General features: G+C 41.1%; 1 protein-coding gene and 2 long non-coding RNA genes across 6 annotated transcripts in view; 2 read left to right on the top strand and 1 right to left on the bottom strand.

Moving 5' to 3' along the window:
* The window catches only part of LOC121720197 (carcinoembryonic antigen-related cell adhesion molecule 6-like), a 40,310-nt gene extending 16,467 nt beyond the window's left edge, over positions 1-23,843 (top strand). For 2 of the 4 annotated variants that reach the window (XM_042106157.1, XM_042106156.1), the window contains 8 exons: positions 3,909-4,175; positions 8,713-8,988; positions 11,881-11,998; positions 12,655-12,683; positions 12,925-12,950; positions 14,144-14,284; positions 14,605-14,727; positions 22,561-23,843. In XM_042106157.1, coding sequence (XP_041962091.1) covers positions 3,909-4,175; positions 8,713-8,988; positions 11,881-11,998; positions 12,655-12,683; positions 12,925-12,950; positions 14,144-14,284; positions 14,605-14,727; positions 22,561-22,617 — 1,037 coding nt within the window. In that variant the 3' untranslated portion in view covers positions 22,618-23,843. The remainder of the gene's footprint in view (positions 1-3,908; positions 4,176-8,712; positions 8,989-11,880; positions 11,999-12,654; positions 12,684-12,924; positions 12,951-14,143; positions 14,285-14,604; positions 14,728-22,560) is intronic. The other 2 variants (XM_042106159.1, XM_042106158.1) reach the window with 2 other exon arrangements.
* LOC121720322 lies at positions 1,946-25,685 on the bottom strand. The gene is made up of 3 exons (XR_006034514.1): positions 25,487-25,685; positions 9,443-9,444; positions 1,946-1,956 (listed from the first exon to the last, which is right to left on the bottom strand). It is a non-coding gene; the product is annotated as an uncharacterized LOC121720322 (long non-coding RNA).
* LOC121720323 lies at positions 23,891-25,437 on the top strand. Its single transcript, XR_006034515.1, has 2 exons — positions 23,891-24,699; positions 24,890-25,437. It is a non-coding gene; the product is annotated as an uncharacterized LOC121720323 (long non-coding RNA).
* Positions 25,686-25,799: the final 114 nt, after the last annotated feature.

The raw sequence follows: 25,799 nt of genomic DNA, 5'->3' as shown, positions 1-25,799 counted from the left end.
CATCTGAAGACAATCGATTTATTTGATGTTATAGGCTAGACACTAAAAATGACCGCAGTGTAGATTACGCTATCGCTCATAAATGCGGAAGTAATTGCTTTTTAATATAGGCAGTCTTGTGCGTCTCCACGTTTGACGATTGGCCAACATCATCCCAACACCGAGAACGCGCACAGAAAGCCTGGTTTGACAAATATATCACGGAACTGCTATCGTAGTATCACTTAACTTATACCCCTGAGTCAAGGCTTTGTGTAGCCTGGATATGTCTAGATAGCCTAGATATGTCTAACCAGTGCTTCGGCACTGGTTACTGTCAAAAGTATACAATAATAAAGCAAGGGCAAGCAAACAATAAGCACAAAAGGCAAAATGACCGAATATAATTAAATGAATTATGCGATGTGGATCACAGTGTCACAGGTGTGTTCTCCATTTGAGGAACATAATCGATTACATTATCAAATTTATCATGACGTGTTAATAATAATAATAATAATAATAATAATAATAATAATAATAATAATAATAATAATAAGCTTTATTTGTATAGCACCTTTCATACACAGAATGCAGCTCAAAGTGCTTTACATTTGGAGCAGGTGATACGATAATAAAGTCAGTCAGTTATTATCAATCACTTTCACTTTTCTTCATTGCTGTGGCCGTTTATGATCCAATCAGCAACATATCAGAAATACTGATAGAGAAAATAACATGTAACACAGTTATAGAGAAGAGTCAGTCATTCCCCTTTGTTGCTGTGGCCGTTTATGATCCAATCAGCAACATATCAGAAATATTATTATACGGCCCCAGCTGTGGCGCAACTGGCTGGGGCACCTGCACCGTACGCCGGCGACCCGGGTTCAATTCCCGCCCCGTGGTCCTTTCTGGATCCCACCCCTGCTCTCTCCCATTCACTTCCGGTCACTCTCCACTGTCCTATAATTAAAGGCATAAAAAGCCCAAAAAAATATACTAAAAAAAAGAAATACTATTAATCATATATAAAGGCTTTGCTAACAAATGCCTACAGTAGGCTAACAAATGCTTAGGCCCCATTGATGCGGACTCCAAGCAGCCAGCCTTAGCATGTTCTTAGCATATGGATAGGATATATACTCTTTTGAGTACCCGTGAGGGAAATTTGGTCTCTGCGTTTATCTCAATCCGTGAATTAGTGAAACACACTCAGCACACAGTGAACACACAGTGAGGTGAAGCACACACTAATCCCGGCGCAGTGAGCTGCCTGCAACAACAGCGGCGCTCGGGGAGCAGTTAGGTGCCTTGCTCAAGGGCACTTCAGCCGTGCCTACTGGTCGGGGTTCAAACCGGCAACCCTCCAGTTACAAGTCTGAAGCGCTAACCAGTAGGCCACGGCTGCCCCAATGTCGCAATTATTTGACTTTATACACAGACATTCAAGACTGGCAGCCTTAACCCTTTACCCCCCACAAGCACGCCATATGGCAACTGTGGCAAGGAAAACTCCCATATTCCAGGAAGAAACCTTGAGCAGAACCTGACTTAATAGGGGGAGCCCATCTGCTTCTGGCTGGCTGCGCCCTCCAATGGCAGCAGATGTAGAATAATCTGAAAAAGTAGTCTACAGGATAAGATGAGTTAACTAAAGGCTTTCTTATACAGGTATGTTTTCAGATCTTTTTTTAAAAATATTATTATTATATTAATATCATAAACACTTACGGTACTCATGTCATGTAAGTAAAGACTATGCTAAGTGTTCTCTCATTGAGGCCTGTAATAAGGAAAATGCGATTCCGGTTTGTAAAATGTACCCCCCCCCCCCCCTAAAAAAAAAAAAAAAAAACTATGAATCCCCCCTATATACTGAAGGCAAGCGTGATTTATTTTTGTGGACAGAATGTGCAGGCAGTCATATTTAGTACTGCTATATGGTATATCTAGTTTTTCTAACTAAAAGCTGGTCTCAGCAGCTTTTTGAATAGGTTTTAAGTTAGAAACCTTTAGTGTGATTTAGAAGAAATCTGTGCTTCATTTAATAAAAAAAAAGAAAAAAACGTCAGAATAAATTAATTTGCTTTAATCCCTTTAAAATGCAAATCCATGAGTAATAGGTTGCACACAGGTCATATTTAATAACAATAACTTGTTACTGACTGCATTATTATTGTTGTTAGGATCCTCTGTGCTTTCATGTCCATCAAACAAATCTCACGCATGCTCAAAGCTGCATGAATGACATAATCAATGCTAGAAGTGGATTTAGGTACCTTAAGGCAGTGGTCCCCAAACTACGGCCCGCCACCTCATTTTGGGTCATATTTCTGGGACTTTTTAGGATAATTATTTCTATTTTTATTCACTCATTCACAGAGTTCTCATCAGGTGAGTGAAAGTTAGAATGGTGGTCATTTCAGATGTTTTTGCCAGCACTTCATAAAACTCTCATAGTTTGAGAACTTTAAATGAGTTGCTTGTTCACAACTTGAGCTGTGTATGCAAAGACACAGAGTTCAGAGTTCACACATTTTTGAATAAAATGCTTTTGGGAAAAGTCTTTTTATTCATATTATTTCATTTGAGCTACATTTTACACTGATATGACATGATGGCAACATAAACACAGCTAACAATGGTATTAAATTGCAGTAGCCTATGATTAAATGTAATGGAACATTCAACTAAGGTACACTGCTGTTCACAGCACTAAGCTATTTATGGTTACTGATATACTTCGAGCCTCTGGCCCTCTCTTAGAGCCAGGCATAGTGAGCAGGCCCTCGGAAGAAAAAGTTTGGGGACCACTGCCAACATAGGAGAGAAGTCTAGTAAAGTAAACATCTTTTGTTTAGGTAGGCTATACCTTTAGAGTCGTAACATGTTGAAAGACAACGTTATTGGGAAAACTGACCCTGGACGATTTTGAGAGATTCCATTGGAATAGACTCAAATCCAAATAAAAAAGCTGTTTTATTGACAAAGAGATTATTAACAAAGTATTAAATACAGGGGTGCCAATAATTGTAGCACATGTGTGTTATTCAAAATATGTATTTCTTTATGAGGTATTTCTCAGACTAAATTTGCTTCCCTCCCTGGTTGGATTTTTACTCACCTCTTTCTTTGTAAAATGTCCAACTTTAATAATGTATTTATTGAACAATTATTGATAGATTTTGTTGAATGCACACATGCTTGTTGGCCGAAACACTTTGCTTTTCACTGGGAGTTTTTTTGTTTATATTAGTGCTAAGAGTGACTAACATTTAAAGCTAATTAAAGCACACAATTAGCTTAAAAAACACTGAAAACATTCCGAGCCGATGAGATTTGTTTTGAGGCGCAAGTTGTCACTTAATCCACAGGTTGACTATGGTAGTCCTTCTATACAATATTTTTTCTATCCCAGTGCACTTGTTCAAGCAATTTTGTAACTGCTGTTGTTACAGTGGTCATGTCAGTCTCCCAAAAACTTTATTAGAACCTATTACAGTTTATTGGCATTCACTTATGCCTCAGGTACTCATGTGCTGTTGACAGTTGCAATCCACATGATGCAAAATGTGCTCCTGTCATCACCAAAACAGAACCATCAAATTGCAAGACTATGGTCAGAATAGCCATACTTGTTTTTTGACATAATAAGCACATAGTTGGCACCGTTGACAACTGAGTTATCATGCCATTAATACATGTTGTAGTATAAACCCTAAGACTTCATTACTGTGGCTAACGATAATTACATACAAGTAATACAAATCGGCCTTTACCCATCAAAAGAATAAACAGTCTCGCAAATGAAACAAAAATCACTCCCAGTGAACAAAGTGTGCAGGCAACTGTAAATGTAGGCACCATATTATAATGATAATGAAATGTAATGTGCTATTAAACTATTGTATTTTACTATTGTACAGATGGCCCAGATAGTGCTGTATTTTCAGTGACACCTGATGCCTCGAACTACAGTTCAGGCTCTGACATCACCCTGTCCTGCTCCTCTGAGTCCAAACCTGCTGCCCAGTTCCAGTGGGCACTGAATGGAACCTTTCTGGGTAGAGAGGGAAAAGAAATGGTACTGGAGAATGTTCAGACCAGTCAGAGTGGAGCCTACAGCTGCTGGGCATATAATAGTAAAACCCAGAGGTATAAAACATCATCACCAACAACCATCACTGTGATAGGTAAGGAAGTTATTCAACTGATATTTTAGAAAGAGGCAATTCAATTCCATTCAATTCAATTCAATTCAACTTTATTTCGCCATGTATACAGATATTAGGAATTTGATTTGGTCTTCTCCATGCAGGCAACACACAGTAAACAGAAAGACAAAAACAAAGACAAAAACACAATACAAGGACAAACAAAACCATTATGAGCAATAAATTAATAGGAATGTAGATAGTGCAGTGTTAAATAAAAATAAAGTGCAATGGAGTCCAAGTTTAAGAGATATTTAAGAGGGCTATTGCTTGGGGGGAAAACTGTGGTGGAAGCGCGATGTTTTAGACCGCTTTCCAGAGGAGAGAAGATTAAACAGACTATTGGCAGGATGAGAGCGGTCGGCCGCAATCTTCCCAGCTCTGTTAATGGACCTGGAGCTGTGCAGGTCCATGATGGGGGGCAGGGGGCAGCCGATGATCTGGCCTGGCCTTTGCGTGGGCTGACGCAGAGGCAAACCAGACCGTGAGGGAGGATGTTAGCACACTCTCAATGGCTGCTCTGTAAAATTGTACCATGATGGGGGGACTGACCTGTAGTCCTTTCAGGTGGCGGAGGAAAAACAGGCGATGCTGGCCTTTCTTCACTAGTTGGGAGATGTTATTGTCCCATTTGAGTGTGTTGGTGATGGTTGTGCCCAGGAACTTAAAGTGCTTTACCACAGTAACGGATGAGTTGTTAAAGGAATACGCCACCCCTAGCTGAAATTTGGTCACTCCCCGCAGTCCCTAGAGTTGGAGGAGTGAGCCAAAGCATTCTATAGCCGACCCAGCCATTGTCCTAATCTAGAAACGGCCCGGTTAGCTTTATCTTAGCGTAGTCGCTGTAATCCGACGATTCCAGCTAGCATGTCATGTCAAGTGAAATCAAATAACTCAAGATTTTATATAATTATTTCTCGTAACCTGTACATTCACATCGAGTACAAATATCAATGCAAATTAACACGAAGGGATTTACTAGACCAATTTAGATTTGGAACTATTTTCGGGCATAGCACCGGCAAAGCACCGCTGCAAAAATGCTGCGTACGCCACTTCTCACACTCACGTCCGGATGTACGAAGACTGACTTGAACGTGAGAATGTGCGGTCCTCCACCGTACACACATGTGGTGTACGCACATTTCCAATGTGTATCGTCAGTTGGCGACACTTAGAGGCAATGCAGCGCAACAACATTAGTTGATCGCGAGTCTAGGCCTTTATTTGCACAGTGTATTGTGAAACGTGGGTTATTATGACCGCCGCGCAGCGAAGCGGCGGTCATATAGGTTTAGTCAGATTTTTTTTTTTCTTTCTTTTTTTTTTTTTTTTTTTTTTTTCTTTTTCGCATGCCCAAATTTCCGTCAATGATTCCCGGGACACTGAAAGACCGGGGTACACGAAACTTGGTGGACATGTAACCCCACATGGATAGCATGGAACCATCGTTTTTCGTTTTGATCTGTAGCACCCCCGCTGAATTGGACCCCCCGAAAGGAGGGTAGGGCAGACACAGTTTTCTGTGAATATCTCGAAAACCGTAGGGTTTAGGAGGACCATTTTTTTTTTGTATGTTGATCTCAAGGGGCCATGTCAACCCATTCCATAACCACTCATTTCATGTATAGCGCCACCTAGTTAAACACAAAAAAGTAAAAATGAGGTGGTGTAATTGAAGGTATCTGTGACCTAACATAGTCAAAACTGCACGAAATTGGAAGTGTAGGATCATTATGACACCCTCTGTATGCACGCCAAGTTTTGTGGAATTCCGTTCATGGGGGGCCACACAATAAATTAATTTATGTTACTATACACCAACTGGCCTGTAGGTGGCCGGAGACAGTTTTCTGTGAATATCTCGAGAACCGTAGGGCCTAGGAGGTCCACCTTTTTTTTGTATGTTGGTCTTAAGGGGGCATGTCAACCCATCCCATTACCACTTATTTCATGTATAGCGCCACCTAGTTAAAAATTAAAAAGCAAAAAATTAGGTGTTTTCATCTCAATATCTCTGGCTGACAAGGTCAAAACTGCACGAAATTAAAAGTGTAGGATCATTATGACACCCTCTGAATGCATGCCAAGTTTTGTGTACTTTCGTTCATGGGGGGCCTTACAATAAAATAATTTATGTGTACATTTAGTGACGTACACCAACAAGGATTCCCGGGACACTGAAAGACCGGGGTACACAAAACTTGGTGGGCATGTACCCCCACATGGATAGCATGGAACCATCATTTTTCGTTTTCATCTGCAGCCCCCTCGCTGGACTGGACCCCCCGAAAGGAGGGTAGGGCAGACACAGTTCTCTGTGAATCTTTTATGGTATGTTGGTCTCAAGGGCCCACATCAACCTGGCTCATAATCACTCATTTGTGATTTGCCCCCCCCCGGTAAAAAATGAAAATCAGTAGGATTAAAAGAAAGCCAAAATAAATATTCATCATCATCATCATGGCTGCATTTTCAGTATTGGCGAGAAGTAGTCGTTTGTCCACTAGATGGCGCATCGTTGCAGTGAGACGTAATTTTGTTGGAAGTTAAAAGTGGGTTGGAAAAAACAATGGACGCTTCATACAAGGACTGTAATTTACCGCAACGAACATCTAATAAGGATAGGACGATGTTCACATGAAGTGTAATTCCCATTTCTTCTTGAAGCCGAAATAAATCTGAGGATGTTTATCGGACATGCTTGGTTTTTACTGCAGGTACGTTAATCTTGTAATATCAATAAGGACCTAGGTAATGTTACCGTTAGCGTTGGTTGAGTGATGGAGGCATTTGATTTATTGCATTTGTAGAAAACTATAAATGCGGTTATACCAAGCAAATGTATAGCAGCACTGTTTGTATCTTTCGACTGTCATTTATTGCACGTGCTACAAAATCATTCTGTGCAATGGAAGATTTACCAACGTTACACCGGTCTGATACAGTTTTGCCTATACATGCGTGAGACTGAGACACCTGTTTATTTTGTTTTAAGTGCGTGCAGGGTGTGAGAGGGGAATCGATGTGCTTTGATTACAGCTTGGTAGTTGTAGTCTGTGAAATTAAAAAGCACGTGTGTGTGAAGTATCCAAACAATGTCACCTTCATTTCATTATGGCTGCTTTAGCAAAACACCTTAAGCTACTGTGTAGTGGGTCCCGTTTAGAAGTGGCTACTTCATTCGCGCTTTCCTTGACTCATGGAGCTGCGTGAATGTTATTACAACTTTTCGCCACGATATGACAGTTTAAGTCCGCTTGATACTGTAAGGCGTAAGCCATTGGTTTCCAAAGGAGATTTTATTTGTGTCGCCAGCATAGCCTATTGACAATTTATGTTGTAAATAGGCCTACCTTATAATCCTACCTGTAGCTTAGGGAAGCTAACAGCTTTCTATTAGAATCTAGTTTGTTAGTTACCGTTTTGTCGTAACTCCCTGATGCATTTTTGCATTTAGAATAGCCAGAGCGTGTATATCTCAATCGGAAAATTAAACAATATCGGGTGCCTATGGACTAGGCTGGGTGAACCCAGCCTGATCTGCCCGCTATTTATTTTTTGATTTCTTAAAAGATTGAGCTTGGTCTGATGAAAGCCAGACTAGCCATGGACCTCAGTTAAACAATGCAAGGGAACATGAATCAGCCTATATTTGCACTAACAATAACGGACAAAAGCTCTTCAACTTTGGCCCGTTAAAATGTGTATGAACAGTCTAGCGACGCATTTCATCAAGGCCCATTTGGACATGTCAGTTATTTGCACCACTGGTTAGATGTAAAACAGCATTTCGTTTCAGACTAGGCTACTGTTACTTAATTTGTGCATTAACAATAACGTTTCAGACTACTGTTACTTAATTTGTGCATTGACAATAAAGTATTACATGAACTAAAGATGACTAAAATCTTATGTAGAAGAAGAAACATTCACAAAAAATCCATCCATCCAAAAATGACCTTTGTTTTTGATAGCTGTTGAAAACGGCATGGAACTGACAGAGATGTTTTTGTTTAAAAATACATAACAAATAAATAAATAAATAAATAAATAACATTATGCTGATACCTTTTGCTTTTCCCAAATACAATGTAGCCTACAGGTGTAAGTGACCTTTCATCAATCCAGTTGCAATGGATGAACTGTGATGAACTGCCCTACTTGTGATTGTTTAGAGATTTTAAAGGTTTTATAACAATTCTACATCTTCTTTGGCTATTCTACAATCTATTCACCTTTTCAGCACCAGTAGGGTACTTTCTGTGCAGCCGCACACACACACTCAGGCATGCCAAACAAGTATACACAAAAGTTTCAAGAGTGGGGGATGGAGTAAAATATGGAGACAAATTGAAGTGTGATTTATTTTCGCGGAATGGATGTACAGGACTGAGCGGCGGTCATATTTTGTACCGCTATGCGGTACATCTAGTTAATGTATATTTTAGCTAAGTCCAGCAACCCAACATGTCATAAATCATAAATGCTATCATTATTTTTTCACTTAATACAGAGACTATAGCTGGTGTTGCCATTACACGCTCTGGTAACACCTTGATAGCAGGTGAGAGTTCTGTCAACTTGACCTGTGATGCTCAGGGCTTCATCGTCGACAGAGAGTGGACAAAGGATGGTAAACCTCTGTCTCTCAGCAACAGAACCACCTTCTATGAGAAGAACAGAACACTGTCCATCAGCCCAGTAGAGACAGAAGACAGTGGGCAGTACACATGCATAGTCAGCAATCCTGTCAGCTCTGGCCGTGATGACTTCGAGCTTGTTGTCAATCGTGAGTAAATCTGAATTATGCCCTGCCTTGATGCAAGATAAAACAAGCTGGATGCAAGATGGCAGTCTCAGACCCATCTTAGACTTGAGGCACCTGAATGCTTACTTGAAACAAATACCATTCAGGATGATTACTCAGTGTTGAATCCTGAACAATAAAGACAGTAGAAGATAAGAAAGATAAGAAAACTAACAAAACTATATACTAAATACACTATATAAGTTAAATTAAGAAAGTCCAATGTGCTTGAGGGTGATCAAGCATAAGACGCTTGTAGTTGATCACCCTCAAGCACATTGGACTTTCTTAGCAGGGAGTCCCAAAAGTATATTTTATTCAAAATGTGTGAACTCTGAACTCTGTGCATACACAGCTCATATTGTGAACAAGTAATATCCTACAAATAATTCATATAACTCAAACTATAAGAGTTTTATGAAGTGCTGGCAAAAACATCTGAAATGACCACCATTCTAACTTTCACTCACCTGATGAGAACTTTGTGAATTTGTATGAACATTTGAATGAGTGAATAAAAAATAGAAATAATTATCCCAGAAAGTCCAAGAAATATGACTTGAATAGAAGTTAGTTAGTTATTAACAATTAATTGATAAACTTTTAAGAATACTTTGAGCACTGGTGCAGTCAGTCTCTTGCACCTCTTGCAAAACAGCGCCAAAACAACCACCAGTGGACAAAAAGAGTATTATATGTGTACTGTTAAGACTCGCCATAGAGAATGAATGGGGGAAATTACGGAGGTTATAGTTTGACGATGTTGTACTCCCGTGCAGGCCAGATGCTATATACCACGGACATGATTTGGGGGGCCACCCAAAATGAGGGCCGTAGTTTGGGGACCACTGCTCTTGCATGTGAGGCCTTGGGCCTAGTTTCTCACGGTGCACCTATATAGGCCTGCAAAACGGGTTGGAGATTGGTTCAGATCGATGTCACGGCGCCTTCACACAGTTGCGTGCGTTGGAGTGCTGGAGACGTATCCCATTCACTTTACATGGGCTCACGTCATCCGTTGCCCAACTGAATTGTGGGTCCGTGCGTCACGTTTCTCACGTCGCTCGCGTTGAGAAGTTCAGCTGTTGCTGCACCGATAGACGGCACCGGCCAATCAAGCCAATCGATGGACGGCACCAACCAATCAAATTACGGTTATACTTCAAGTCATTTGCATAGCTACCGTCGGGAACACCCACTGGCATGTGTTGACTGACGGAACGCAACTGTGTGTGGGAGCCGTCACCATCTGAGAATTGTTATTGTCTCCTGTTCTCCTTCAGAATACAAAGGTTATATTCAGAACCATGATTTTCTGGAGCCATACGTCACACAGAATGCTCAAACTCACTCACAAATCACTCAAACTATATTTTATATATCCTGTTGTTCACCAAATTCAAAGGCTACTATCAACACTAACAATAACAACAATGTTTTTAGCTCATGGGAAAAAAGACCTCAAGCATTGTGTCTTTGTTGTGTAAAATGAGCTAGATATATTATTTAGAAAACATATTGAACTACTATAGCTAGCACTAACATCAGCGCTATGTACCTAGGGCCCTATGTTCCCAAAGCCCCATGTTCCCCAGCGATTTAAAGCCCAAAAAGTCCTGCTATAATCCTATGCACAACGCTATTGCAAATAATTATACATGATATGATCTCACTAGCGGCTGTCATGATAATATTACGCATAAAGCACAAACATTTATCATGAATACAGAAGACAACGTAATAAAACACAGCATATCCCTGCTGTGGAAAGGTCGCAAAAGAGGCAGAGAAGGGGTAAGATTGTGAGTTTAGGGTCCCCTACCATGGTATAAGTAGTATAAGTATATATACTCTTTTGATCCTGTGAGGGAAATTTGGTCTCTGCATTTATCCCAATCCGTGAATTAGTGAAACACTCTCAGCACACAGTGAGCAGTGAGGTGAAGCACACACTAATCCCGACGCAATGAGCTGCTTGCTACAGCAGCACTCGAGCAGTGAGGAGTTAGGTGCCTTGCTCAAGGGCACTTCAGCCGTTCTTACTGGTCGGGGTTCGAACCGGTAACTTTCCGGTTACGAGTCCGAAACGCAAACCAGTAGGCCACGGCTGCCCAGGTACAGTACGCAGGTACTGAGCATGCACAAAGTATCAATGGTTCCATGGCACGTCTCCAAACTCAGTACATGCATCCATCTGTATCACACAATGCCGTTGAAACTTTGCATTTAGTATTGCAAAACTGTTTCACAATGCATGTAACATTGGTGTCTTTGACTCAGATTTCGTTGGATGCTTAGGAGGCTTAGTGCATTTGCAGGTCAGATGCTCACTAAAATGGGGTGAGCTATGTCAGACACCGGATGATAAAGGTGGCATAGTTGATGATAATTCTATGCATATGAGGATCTTTTCTTGGTTTAACTAGTCATTTATTGTCATTCATAAATCGCTACAAACTTTTTTTTAAATCGGTAGTTGACATGGGAAGGGGATGAGGAATGGGAAGGGAATTTTCCCCTTTGTTGCTTGACCCAATGATTTCTGACTGAAAACACTTCCGCATAGGATGCGCCATTGCTTCCTTGCGTATCCATCCTTTCTCCTCTCTCCTCATCTCTTCTGGTGGCGATTAGACAAATGAGACATCCTTGATGACGTCGATCTTTGAACAATTTCCAGAGCACAAGTCAGGACATGAGATGCAGCCCATATGACAACACATATTTCTTTAGGTTTATAGACCTTCATGATTCACATTCTGTTTCAAGTACATTTGAAATGAGTATTATGATGTGGTTCACTGACACAACTTCAGTCCTTCAGTAAACTGGTGAGATAATTAACAAGAAATGTGCATGTTTTTTGTCATACAGTAGCACCTGATCCTGGTGTCGGAGTAGGTGGATTTCCAACTTGGGCTATAGCTGTTATAGTAATAGCTGTCTTAATTGTACTTGTGATCCCTGTCATCCTTGTATTGAAGAAAAAAGGGTGAGTTCAACTTCACTATATCATCAACTTGCTCATCCTGATCACTCGGTAGAAACTGAAACTGTCTACTCTTACCATTGTCCAGCTTTCAAAATCATACCACTTCCATGTATGGTATGCTCTCAATTACTTTTTATTTTCTATTACCCTCTTTTGTAATGTTCTAAATCATAGCAGTTACTTATGTTAAAGGGGTGACTCAAAATTTTGGATATAGGACCTAATTTCCAAGTTAGCCAGTGTGATATTTATCAGTGGAGACCGTTTTCAACACATTTCATCCAGTCCTTCTAATTGCAGAGTTCGCAGGTGCTAGGCTAGCGCAAGTCAATGGTATGTGCTAGCCTGCCACTAAAAACAGTCTTACCATGCCAAATTAATTTTCCATACATATTTATTTCAAGATATCTCTTTTGGATTTTAAGTAGTTATCTCACTTGGTTTTCACATTTTTTTCCAAAAGGGATTTGAAAGTGTGTATACCCCAGATGTTTTTATTTAGGGTGAGAGTAGCAGACAGGAGCTGTCTCAGAGCTGTGGAGTGTGTAAAACCTCACTTCTATAAACATTGTGAGACATGATAGTATAGGCACACTGGAACCCATGGGAATTTTATGGATAAACATATGCTAAGTTCTCATTTTTACTATTTGTAGAAAAATATGCCCTCCAAAAAGCCGAGAAGGTAAGAATATGTTATCTCTCTCTTCCACTGTCTTTCTTTCTATCTTTCAGTGTGTGTGTGCGTGCATGCATGTGTGTGTCTAGTATGTGTGTCTGTGAGAGAGAGAGACAGAGAGAAAGATGGAGAGAGAGGCTGAAAATGAAAACCATTAATTACATTGCATTACACGTTAAAAATGTCATCACAGAGTAGCTACAGGAAGGACCACTGTTTGATTGTTTGATATCCCTCTCTCACACAGCACCTGCCAAAGATAATAGCCCAATGGTGAGTCCTTATCCACATTCTTCTTTAATGATCTTTGGCTGCATGATTCAGATATACTTTCTTTTGTGTTATCAGTGTAATGAGCTGCATGCTTCACTGCTCTTGTATTATCAGTGTAGTGAGCTAGGTTCCCGTTAGTGTTCTCTTCCTGTTTCATCACACCACCACATAACCACTTTGGTCATCATGACTGTTGAAGGGTAAAGTGTGGAAGTACTGTCTTGAGCTAGTTGGTCACACTCAGGAGAACGCAGAGGAGTAAGTTTGATGATGGGAAAAAAAAATACTTTCAATAAATGAAACAAAAAATTGACATGATAGTCAAAAAAACAATACAACAATCGTAGCAATAATGTTTGACCTTAACAAGTCACCATAGCACAGAGAGCAAATAGGACTCATGTCCTGTCACTTACTGCTCTCCCTATAAACTGACTGACACAGTATAAATAGGCCTGAGAATCACCACTAAGATTGGCACATACCAACTCTAAACCAAAAGACAGGGGTGTTCCAGGTAATCCATCATGAAAAAGCTAATACAGCCATCACCAATCAATCTATTACACTAGAAATACATATAAAATATCATTAGTCACCATGCTCCATTTGACATAGTCAAAACGTATATGAAACAGCTAAAAATATAAATTCACTAAACTATGAATCACTTCCGGTTGACCCGGAGGTTTCAACGATATTTAAACTGGACACTCCCGTCACAATGACTATCTTCAAAGGAAGTTCCCCACGCAGGTCAAAGCATTTCCAGGCAGGGGTAATAGGTCAATATAACCATAAGCATAAAAGGACTTTGCACCATAGAGTAGCTATGCATTGAAGATTACCTTAAGGCGGTTGGTCTGTGAAGCACAGTTGTTTGGGAAATACCATCATGATGTTCAAATGTCAAATGCTGACTGTTAAGCAATACAATACACTACATTACAATGCTACACTCTGGGGGCATGAATTTAAAGATGGAGTTGTCCTTTAACATTTAAATGCACATTGAAGTCTCCTGATGCCTCTGAAAGGGCACAATTGAGCCCTAAATCTACTTGAAATCACTCAACATCCTTCACCTGTCACTTTACAAAATAAATTAGTATAACTGTGTTTAGACATTGAACTATTATATTTTATGAATGATAACAAATTCACAAGCTTGTTTCACATGTACTTGTTTTCAGGAGTTGAATTATGCGGACATCAGCCACTTTCAGAGAAAAAATGTGCAGAGGGTGGATCAGGGTAATCAGGGTGGAAACGAGGAGACGCTTTACTCAGGAGTCAGACTCCCCAGCTCCCCCGCTGGCCCCACCTCAGGCCAGGTGTGTGAGGAGTGCCCTCCCTGCTTATTGCATTTGTAGAACAATACATTACATTTTAAAATGTTTAAAGACCATCCTTTTCCTAGTCAGTGTGTGTGTGTATTTGTGTGTGTGTGTGTGTGTGTGTGTGTGTGTGTGTGAGTGAGTGAGAGAGAGAGAGTGTGAGTGAGTGAGTGAGAGAGAGAGAGAAAGAAAGAGAGATAGTGTGTGTGAGTGTGTGTTTGTGTGAGCGTGGGTGAGTGAGAGATTTATGTACATACACATAATACAAATACATTTTTAATGATTTAGAAACATTTTTGTCATGCATGTTTTTCCAGGGACCTACCTATGCAGATATCAATTTTCAGAATAACGCCGCCGGTATGAGGCCAACGCTGGGACACGGAGGAAATGTGGGAGATCAGAGCACAGTGTATGCTGCAGTCAAACCCAAAGGCCAGGTCAGTGGCAAAGTCCAGTATATAATGTAACGTCGGCGCACAAGACATTGCGTTGTGAACTCCCACGCAGGGCATGCTGGGATGCGGGAGCGAACATTTGGGGGTTTATGTCTGTGTTTCTCCTTAGTTTTGAGTGTAATGTTAGCGTCTTTATTGTAACATGTTTCCCTTTTATTTCTCCCTCGTGTGTGATCCTCTTTCTGTGGGGTTGCGTCCTCCCCTGTATGTGTAGCGTGTGTGTACTTGACCTGCTCCGTGTGTATTGTGTTCTGTGTCTGTGTCCCTGCCCTCGATCCTTAATAAAGCTTGTGTGACAGTAGCCTACCGTGTATATAAACATTCACCAGCTACCCGTTAAATTAACCTGAGAATTTCCTCTTTACCACTAGGGTCACACAAGTTGGTAGTCTGAATAATAGGCAGAGACGTGAGATTACAATACAAAAATATAACAATTTATTTATTTAAGACAGGATCAATGTACATGCACTTCAATAACAGAGCAACACCATGTAATGCTACATGTAAATAGTCAGGATCAATGTTGACACTAGATTGGGCTTACCGTAGAGGGCAGATGTCAAAGCCTCTGAGGCGAAATCTGTGATTCAAACCACACTGCAAATCAAAATGAAAAGGTGACTCATCTAAACTAATTAACACAGCACACACAATAAGGGATAAACACCACCAGAGGAGAATAAACCCTCCAACATGCGCCCAATGTAGCCCCCAGCAGGAGAGACAAGCAACATACACAGGGAAAGCCCACTTGACATTACATGCAGTATAAAACAAACAAAAACAAATGAGTACAAATAAGACAAAACAAAATACAGAGCAAAGCACAGAGCATCAAACATAGCAGCAAGCAAACCAAACTCCCACACATGCACACTCATGCAACAAACACGCACGTCCGCACTAAACAGGCCCAAGCAGATAGCCACCACCAGGTTAGCTAGCAATCATGCATCAGAGACGCAGCGATGGAAGGCCACAGAGAGAAGCGGAAGGCGCTCCACACAGCAAACTCCAAACAGGAACAAAACAGCAAGGCCGTCACCACATCAGGATACCATACAGATCCTATAGGGAGTACAGAGTCATTACTCTAATGTTATGCTTAATTTAGGTAAATCGATGTAAATAAAGCTAAAACCTACCATGCAACAGCTAACGTCAGATGTAGGGAGCCCGGACAGCGCAACACTCCGTGATGTTGCTGTAATTAACAGATAACGTAAACGAGTGGCCTAGCTATGCGATAACGTTTGCACACAGGAAGGAGTACACCTACCTAAGCTGGAATTGATGAGCACACCGGGGGAAAGAGCAGCCGTGAGAATATCCAGCCAGTAGTTTAGCAGCGACTGCTGTTACTGGAATGTAAACAAAAGTTCTGAACTTTCCCGCACATTAGTGCACAAACGAATGTTCCTCAGACAAAGACTCAAGCCTACCTGGAGCAAATGGTGGAACAAACTACAGCCAAACGTCAGGGATAGGTCGGTCAGAGTCGTCCCTGGACAAAGCAGACGTCTGCCCTGGATAGCCCCGCTTCCTTTTTATGGAGCACAGCTGCCAATTACCCACTTACAAAGTAGGCGGGGTAGGAGAGAGACACAACAAAACCTATCACTATACTCCAGGTAAGGACTCGTCCGGCTACACTTGCATTGAACGAAGCTCTGTGTCCTGAAACATCAAAACGTTACAGTGGCGTCAGAAGTGAAAGCAATGGAGGCCTCTGATGTGGGAGCGTGCGGTGGAGCTGCCCCTGCCCCAGGAGTTATCCTGGGGGCAGGCGACCTGACCCCGGAGCGGGGGCTGTTCGAGCTCCCGCCAGCCCTTGTAAGGGCTCCAAAACTGCACACCAAGGCTCGCCGGAGGAAGGAGAGGAGACGAGGCGCGGTTATTAAAGCTTGGCTCCGCGCAGCACAGGAATCCCCGGGCGACCTCTGCACTGGAGAGGAGGAACGACTGCTAGAGCTGCAAGAAGAGGAGGAGGACGAGTTCGGGAGTAGATGCTCGGGCCTTGCAACAGTGGAGTTCGGGCCGGCGACGGGCGAGAGCGAACTCAGCGGCCTTGAGGACGGCAGTGAAGGCGGTAGCAGCGCGGGAGCCGCGCGACCAACAACGCCAGTCGGGGAGGGCCTGCAGCGGCTGCCCCCGCCGGGGGAACGCGGCTCACCTCCGGCCCTCCTCGACGGCCCGGCTACTGGTCTGCCCGAGACGGGGCCTTTTTGTCGAAATAGAAATAGAGGCGGCGAGGAGAAGCGGAAGCCTGGGCGGCCGCGCCTGGTTGGCGCCGTACTGGAAACGGGAGGAGTGCGCTGACTTTTTGGTGGGAAAGAGGGTGGGGGCCCTCTAGTGTGTTTGTTTTTGTGTGGGTTGGGACTTTTGGGTGCGTGTGAGAGGCACCGTGCTGTGTGGGCGCCCGTTCTAGTTGGCCTGTTGGCCGGCGCCTTTAAAAAAAAAAAAAGGCTTTTTTGGCTTGTTTCAATGGCTTGTTGGGGGAGCAGTGTAACATCGGTGCACAAGACATTGCGTAGCGAACTCCCACGCAGGGCATGCTGGGATGCGGGAGCGAACATTTGGGGTTTATGTCTGTATTTCTCCTAAGTTATAAGTCTAATGTTTGCGTCTTTATTGTAACATGTTTCCCTTTTAGTTCTTCGGTCGGGCACACCTAATTAAATACAAAATCCTTCTTACATTACAGTACCCTTTAAATGCATATATTTACAACAAATTTAAGTGTCGTGGAGCACTGAAAATGGACAAATGTAGGCCTCATTGGCTATTGTGGTGGAAAAAACTCACACCTACCCGTTCAATTCAAGACACAAATTAGCACGCTGGTAAACCTCAATCCAAGGAAACACGCTGAGACAAAAGTAGCCATTGAACTGTCAATATTTTCATCACAATACTACAAAATGACACATCCTAACTAAGTCTAAGCCGATGTAACACTGAGCAGTAGAATGAATGTATATTCTGCAGAATATTTAACTCAATTTGAGATCTGCGCAAAATCTGAGGCTGGAGCAGCTGTGCTTCATCCAAAGGGGTCAAAAAGCCTCTTATTTCCTAAATGCAACAATCCAATAAGAATTTGGTGTTCATCTTCTCAGTAGATGACTGTTGTCTTGGCAAACCAATAAGGGATATGCCATCAATCCACCGTACAAAGCGTTTTTGGGTGTCATGGAAACATTTCTATCCTCAGATATCCTTTTGCCTTAATGTTCTTGTTAACCAAATATACACGTGAAGCTATGGTCACACCCCAATAACTGTCCGCAACTGCCATATTCTTCAGCTGGCAGATTTCAATCAGCAAAATAAAGAGCTGACTGACAGACTGAGGGTAATAAAAACCTGAGTTATGAAGAATAAATATGGCCAGGCTAACATTTCTCTGACCGCAAACACTTGCTGTGTTCAGATGGCTCTTCTCAACAGAGAGTACAATCTTGACCTTTTGTAATCTATGTACTCTGACTGATTAAATGTGTCCATGAAGCACATGATTTCCATATTCATGGAGGCTATACAAACAATTATGAAAGAAGAACTTCTGCTTGAATTCAATGTATCATTTAAAAAATTATTCAATATGCTACATTTAAACTATAGCCTACAATGAACTTTAAGTTGCGCTGTTTGTTATTATGATCACAGCACCGCCTTCCTATGTTATCATTACCATGTCATTACATTATCGCAATTAATTAGTCATCATAATCATCATCATCAGCATGGCATGTCACATAACCTACCTGGTCCATCACTGAGTTCTTGTTGCATGTAGCATTATAGGCTGCACTCTCCACAGCCTGCTCTGTAGATCAGATTTATAGACCAGTTATGGTTATGGTTATGGATTTAGCAGACGCCTTTGTCCAAAGCGACACATAAATACAAAACAACATAATAATATTTAAAATTGAACAGGGAACAGATTAGAATGTTGATCAAATATAATAAGGAGAATAGTTATAATAAACAATAATATCAATTCAATCAATAGCCTAATAAAAAAAGCAATGAAAATGAGGGGAAAGGCAATAATAAAACAATAATGTCCATTCAATCAATAATATAAAAACAATGACATGCTAAGACTACATTAAGGAGAATATCAATAATAAACAATAATGTCAAATTAATTAACAGCCTAATGAAAATAAAACAATATTATACAAACCATAACACATAAGTGCTTAAACAACTAAGTACATGTTGAATAGGAATGTCTTTAGACCCCTCTTAAACGACCCAAAACTACCACAGGAACGGAGAGCACTGGGCAACTCATTCCACCAACATGGAACCACTGAGGAATAGTCTGGAATTAGACCTAGTTTTTATGACTGGTCGACATAACAGACGCTCATCAGAAGACCGCAGTGGGCGGTTGGGGATGTAAGGCTTGATTATTGAATTAAAATAACTAGGAGCAGATCCTGTCAGTGTCCTATAGGCCAAAGTGAGAGATTTAAATTTAATTCTGGCTACTATAGGGAGCCAATGGAGAGTAACTAGGAGAGGAGTTACATGTGTCCTCTTTGGCTGATTGAAGACCAGGCGTGCTCCAGCATTCTGAATCAGCTGTAATGATCTTATTACACAAGCGGGTAAGCCAGCTAATAGTGAATTGCAATAGTCCAGCTTAGAGATGACCATGGTCTGAACAAGAAGTTGTGTGGAATCTTGTGTCAGATAAGGTCTGATCTTCCTAATGTTGTAAAGCATAAACCGACATGATTTTGCAATAGAAGCTACATGCTCAGAGAAGTCGGTCATCAATTACAACGCCCAAGTTACGTGCCGATCTAGTTGGGGTCAGTGAAGTTGAGTCAAGCTGGATGTTAATTTGTTGGGGAATAGCTGTTTTAGCTGGAAACACCAAAAACTTTGAGAGATTAAGCTGAAGGTGCCGATCTTTCATCCAGGCTGAAATATCCTTAAGGCATGCAGAAATCCGGTGGGAAACACTAGAGTCATCAGGTGGGAAAGACAGGTAAAATTGAGTGTCGTCTGCATAACAGTGATAGTCAAACCCATGGGAGCGAATGGTATCAACTAAGGAAGTGGTGTAAATAGAGAAAAGCAAGGTAATACTGATCCCTGAGGCACACCTGTGGTGAGGTCATGAGACTTAGATACCTGTCCCTGCCAAGACACATTGAAAGAACGCCCTTTAAGGTAAGATTCAAACCAGTCAAGAGCTTTTTCAGAAATTCCCAGTTCAGATAGTATAGAAAGGAGAATGTCATGATTAACAGTATCAAAGGCTGCAGATAAATCTAGTAGAATTAATACTGATGACTGAGCAGAGGACTTAGCTACTCTCAATGCTTCAGTCACAGACAGAAGAGCAGTTTCAGTAGAATGACCACTCTTGAAACCAGACCAGTAGATTATTCTGATGAAGAAAGCACAAACTTGCTTGAAGACCACTTTCTCCAAAACCTTTGACAAGAAAGGAAGAAGGGAGACAGACCTGTAGTTCTTCACCTCAGTTGGATTAAGTGTACTTTTCTTTAGCAGAGGTGTAACCCTAGCCTGTTTAAAAAAATAAGAAACTATTCCAGAACTGAGTGAAGCATTAAATACATGTGTGACTGCTGGTAGAACAGCGGGTGACATAGACTGTAGAAGAGTGGACGGGACAGGATCCAATGAGCATGTTGTTGGACGACTTTGCTGAAGTAATTGAGAGACTGCTTCCTCATCAAGAGGAGAGAAAGAGTCCAATGATGCTGTCATACTAACACAAGGCAAAGCCCTCCTTATAGGTGCATTAAACTGAGCACTTATGTTAGCAACTTTTTCAGTGAAAAATGTTGCAAAGTCATCTGCTGACAGTGAAGTAGTTGATGGTGGTGGTGGAGGATTGAGAAGAGATTTGAAAGTAGAAAAACTGCTGTCTACTGTCAGTGGCGCTCTCAATCTTGCTTTGATAGAATGCCTTTTTTGCAAGTGTAACAGTGGATGAAAAGGATGACAGCAAAGACTGATAGTTACTAAGATCATTTCCATCTCTGGATTTACGCCATTTCCTCTCAGCAGCTCTAAGTTCCTTTCGTACTGAGACTATACTGTTCGTCAGCCATGGATGACGAGGTTTAGAATGAGTAGGTCTTGAGGAAAAAGGACATGCTGCAAGTGCCAAGAATGAGCTAGGAGTAGGTAAAGCAGATGTTACTAATGTTGCAAAATGATCGCTTGAGAGGCTTCTGGGGTTACGCCGGAACGAAATTGTCGGAGGAGGAGCTGCTGGGTTATCCAGGAGACGCACAGAGAATCTGATAAAGTGATGATCCGATACATGTAATGGATTAACCAAAACGTTGTCTGTATTACAGTTACGTACCAGAATTAAATCAAGATCTTTAGCAGCCTTGTGAGTAGGAGGACTGTGGACATGTGTGATATTAAATGAGGAGAGTAAGGACAGGAAGTCAATTGAAGACAAGTTATCCAAATAAATATTAAAATTGCCAAGGATTAATAATGGGCATGCATCCATTGGAATAGCAGACAGTAGAATGTCCAACTCATTTACAAAGTTCCCAAGTTGTCCTGGAGAGCAATAAATAACCACCAAGTATGATTTGTATGGCTCAGTTATCATGATGGCATGATATTCAAACGAGTTGTGGACCTGAGCAGGCAGCAACTGTGTAAACCTCCAATCATCAGAGATGAGAAAGCCTGTCCCGCCTCCTCTACCAGACGAACGACTGGTATGCGAAAAAGCATAATTGGTCGACAACGCTGCAGGTGTGGCAGTATTCTCTGGCCTAATCCACGTCTCTGTAAGCGCAAACAATTGAAGCGATAACTGTAAGGCCAGAGCAGGAATGAAGTCCGCTTTATTCACTGCAGATTGGCAATTCCACAACCCTACAGAAAAAGTAGGACAAGCCTGCTGAACTGATTGTTAAAGTATACCTGCGTATACAAGGAATTTGGTCTCTGCATTTATGAATTAGTGAACACACAGAGCACTCAGTGAACACACAGTGAGTTGAAGCACACACTAACCTGGAGCAGTGAGCTGCCTTGCTACAGCGGTGTTTGGGGAGCAGTGAGGAGTGAGATGTGCCTTGCTCAAGGGCACTTCAGCCGTGGATGTGGGCATGGGAGAGCAGTGCTCAACCACTTCCCCCAGCTCTGTATGCTTGCTTACATATCCTCGCTCAAATTTAGCGAACTTCATCATATTGCTGACATATAGCCTACTCGCAATATTGTATATTTGAAGCTTCTACATAGGTGCACTACCGGCCCCCGCCGCAATTTCAACGTGTAGGCTACTTCTAGTAACTATTTTGATGCGATCACAGAATCCTAGCTCTGAGCCAAAATGGGAGGGGGGGGGGCTGACAAGACCTGTTATTGGATCAGTCCAGTTTCAGTATGGAAAATGAACCAATGGGCCGCTGACTGTTCCTTCCTTTGAGCCAATCGTTGGCCAAACGAATTAAATTATATAGCCTATTTTGTCAGCCAAAATGTGTGTGTATATGAATGCATGTGGCTACTAACCCTCCTAGCGCAATAATGGTCTAGATATCCTATATTCCACATCCACTAAATGTCCAACAAATGCTGTGGTCTACAGTAGACCACAGTGGCCACAAATGACAGATGGGTACCGGAAAACCAGACCTTTATGGGCAATAAACGATGATTACGTGCTGCACTGAGGTGATGAGAAGCTCTCTATATGTCTGTCAGTGTGCTCTCCTGTCGCTGACCAGATGTAGTTAACTGTAAAGTTTATTACATGATTTGCATGTGTTTTTCCAACAGGCTCCTGGACCACCCCGTCAGGTACCAGATGTGACGTATGCTCAGGTCAAGAAGTGACCATTCTTTCTTAGTTTCTCTGACCGCACTTTTGTCCTGCTACTGTCCATGTGTCTCTCCAAATACCATCACTGTGTTCATTTGGGTTGCACATATTCATTATTTCAAATACCATCACTATGTTTATTTGGGTTGCACATATTCATTATTTCAGTTAATTTAAGCCCCATTGCAGTGTGTATTTGCAACCTTAACGATATGTTATTGTCATAGTGATGTAGTCTGATAAAACTGATTGAGTATAGAGTGTTGATCACTCTGTTTAAGTTCTCAAAGAGATGACATGGATATATTAATTTGTAGACCACAGAAGTCCCTTGTTGTAGAGAACTTGTATCAAGATTTGGAGCACAAGCTGCAATATTTGTCTAATATGAACCTGCACTTTATCATTTTTATGTGACACATGTGATAATGCATCTCTTAAAGCCACAATTATCAATGCTGGTAATTATTAGTTATCGTATTTTGAGAATAGCATAGTGAGGTGTTTAGTAACACATTGTTGTGATGGCGATGTAGAGGAGATGATGCATTCAGCTGGAAAAAGTGGATATCACTTGATAATGCTTGGCTTTATATGCGAGTACTAGCTAAATATTTTTATTTTCTAAAATTGGTTGGTTAAAATCACTCCCGAACATTTGCTGGGGTAATTTTGTGCTTTGGTACTATGTTTTATTAGTTATTATTTTTGTCATTTTTCAGAATTATTTAATTTTATCATTTTGGGAATATATAGAAACAGCTAAACAGCTAGCCTGCTTTACTTTTAGGAATTAAAGATCCGGTAATAATTAAGTGTTATGAAATTACAGGTTAGCAACAATTTATTGTGTAAAGAGTTTTAATATATTTTATCATATGCACTGTGTTATGAAAAATGTATTTTCATCTGTTGGATCATTTATATTCATCAGCCATATTGTGGTTTGTTTCTCAACTGCATTTTGTTTTTTTGTTTTTTATTTTGTGATATATACATGTGAAAACATGCCTCAGGGATGCCTGTTTTTAGTAATACACTGCAGTCTTTTCATCAAGGCTGAATGTACACATTTCCCCCTTTTAATTGTGCCATGTACTGTGCAAATGCACTTATTAGAGGTGTGATGCCTTGTGATGCTCAAATGTACAATTATTGTATTTTTACATCGACTTTGAGCAGATTGTGAAGATTAAGACGCATTGATTCTGTCGCAAAATAAATTCTAAATGCTAAAACAGTTCTCTGTTTGCCTTTTACCCCACCCCCATAAACTTGCACACATTCACTGAGATAAATTTACATCCAGTTCCAGGTTCTGAGAGGAAGCTGCTTTTGTGCAAAGTTGTACGGTTAATAGTTTCACAATATTTCCTTCCCATTTAAATTGTATAATTTCACCCTATTAATGACAGTGATGGGAAATTAACTGTAATAACTATTCATCAAATATATGTCTGACTGTATCTGCAATCTTCCAAAGGAAACAGGTGTACGTATTCCAGTGAGCATGTTGTGGTGAACCCACTAAAGTTTGCACCACAACTGCAATGCTGCAAACATACCCAAAAGTGCTTTGCATCAGCTCATAAGTAGAAAACAGGATGTGTGCCCACCACCTGCCAAACCTCAGGGGTATTTAGAAAAACATAGCAAGGTAGCACACAGATGTGGCTGCCAACAGACTAAAAAAATATTTTCACTTCAAAAACTCTGTGTATACAAATTCAATTATTGTTCATTAACACACTAACATGCTTCTGAGAGCAAGAAATGGTAAAAACCAAAAGATCCCTTCCCCCACCGCAAACATGTGGATGGAGCACACGGACTGTTATCATGCATGCTGGAAAAAAACCCTTGTGGTCTATTAAACTCTGACTGTCTATTACATGTGTTCACACAGTGTCTATACTGTCCTCTAGTATGTTGTTGATCCTGAATTTGGTTCCATTCTGAATGCCTAACGTATAGGTAACCCTATATGTTACCCTGCTCTTTCCATGAGATGGAGGTAAGCATAAGGAGCAGAGATATTTGAAGTTGTAATAAGATAAAAGAGACAGCTGACAGCTTGGCTTAAAGAGAGCGAAGGGGTTGTCATGTTCCAGTGTGTGGTGTGTTTTTAATTAGTTGAACACCCAGACTCTTGGCACACAGCAAATTTTCCCACAGGAGTTGCAGAGAAAGTCGTCAGACTGCAACAGTTGTGTCACAAGAGATCAATGTTTTTCAGTGATGGATGCTTAAGGTAGAATTACTCGTGTTATCAGTGTAGTGAGCTAGGTTCCCGTTAATCTTCTCTTCCTGTTTCATCACACCACCACCACCACTTTGGTCATCATGACTATCTTCAAAGAAATTTCCCCACACAGGTCAAAGCATTTCTAGGCAGGGGTAATAGGTCAATATAACCATAAGCATACAAGGACTTTGAACCATATAGCTATGTGTATTAAAGATTACCATAAGGTGGTTAGTCTGTGAAGCACAGCTGATTGTGAAATACCAGAATTGAGTTTAGACCATAAATGGCACATTAGCTGATTGTAATTAGTCAAGTCAAGTCAAGTTTATTTACAGTATATAGCGCTTCATACACAGAGGTCATTCAATGTGCTTTACATAAACAAAAGCAAACAGGAATAGCTAATAGGTAGGTATACTTTTGCGTTCATTCATTATTTTATTTGGGTAGGGAAATGGAAAATGGAAAAACAAGTGGTCTATGACTTTTTGAAGTTCTGTAGTCACATGCTATGTAAAAATGATGCCGTATTTTGACCTAGGATTACAACTGTTGACTTAATGAATGGATAATGTGAAATGCAAAATGCAATAAAGGAAAAATAAATGTCATTCTAACCATGCTACAGTATATACAGACATATTCTGTGACCTGTTGCCAAAGCATGCGATGCATTACAGCCATTTCACAGCACCTCACAGACATTAGCGCAGGCCGCGGATGCTGAGTGTAGATTTTGCGATGTTCACAATCACAAACTCAGGCGAGGAGTACGTTAGGCTTTCTCAGGATGCGCAGCTGGGACTTGACGTTTCGTCAGAAAACAGAAATAGGCTAACGGCCAACCCGAGCGCATTCAAACTTCTGTAGGTCCAACCTGATGAAAATGTATGACCGGCAGGCGACCAAAGGAACCATTGTTACAGTTCAGACCTTTTAGTCAGCCTA

This window comes from Alosa sapidissima, chromosome 10, assembly GCF_018492685.1.
Source record: "Alosa sapidissima isolate fAloSap1 chromosome 10, fAloSap1.pri, whole genome shotgun sequence".
Classification (NCBI taxonomy): Eukaryota; Metazoa; Chordata; class Actinopteri; order Clupeiformes; family Clupeidae; genus Alosa; species Alosa sapidissima.
The sequence above is the reverse complement of the archived record's forward strand: the minus strand, read 5'-3'. Positions and strand labels throughout refer to the sequence as shown.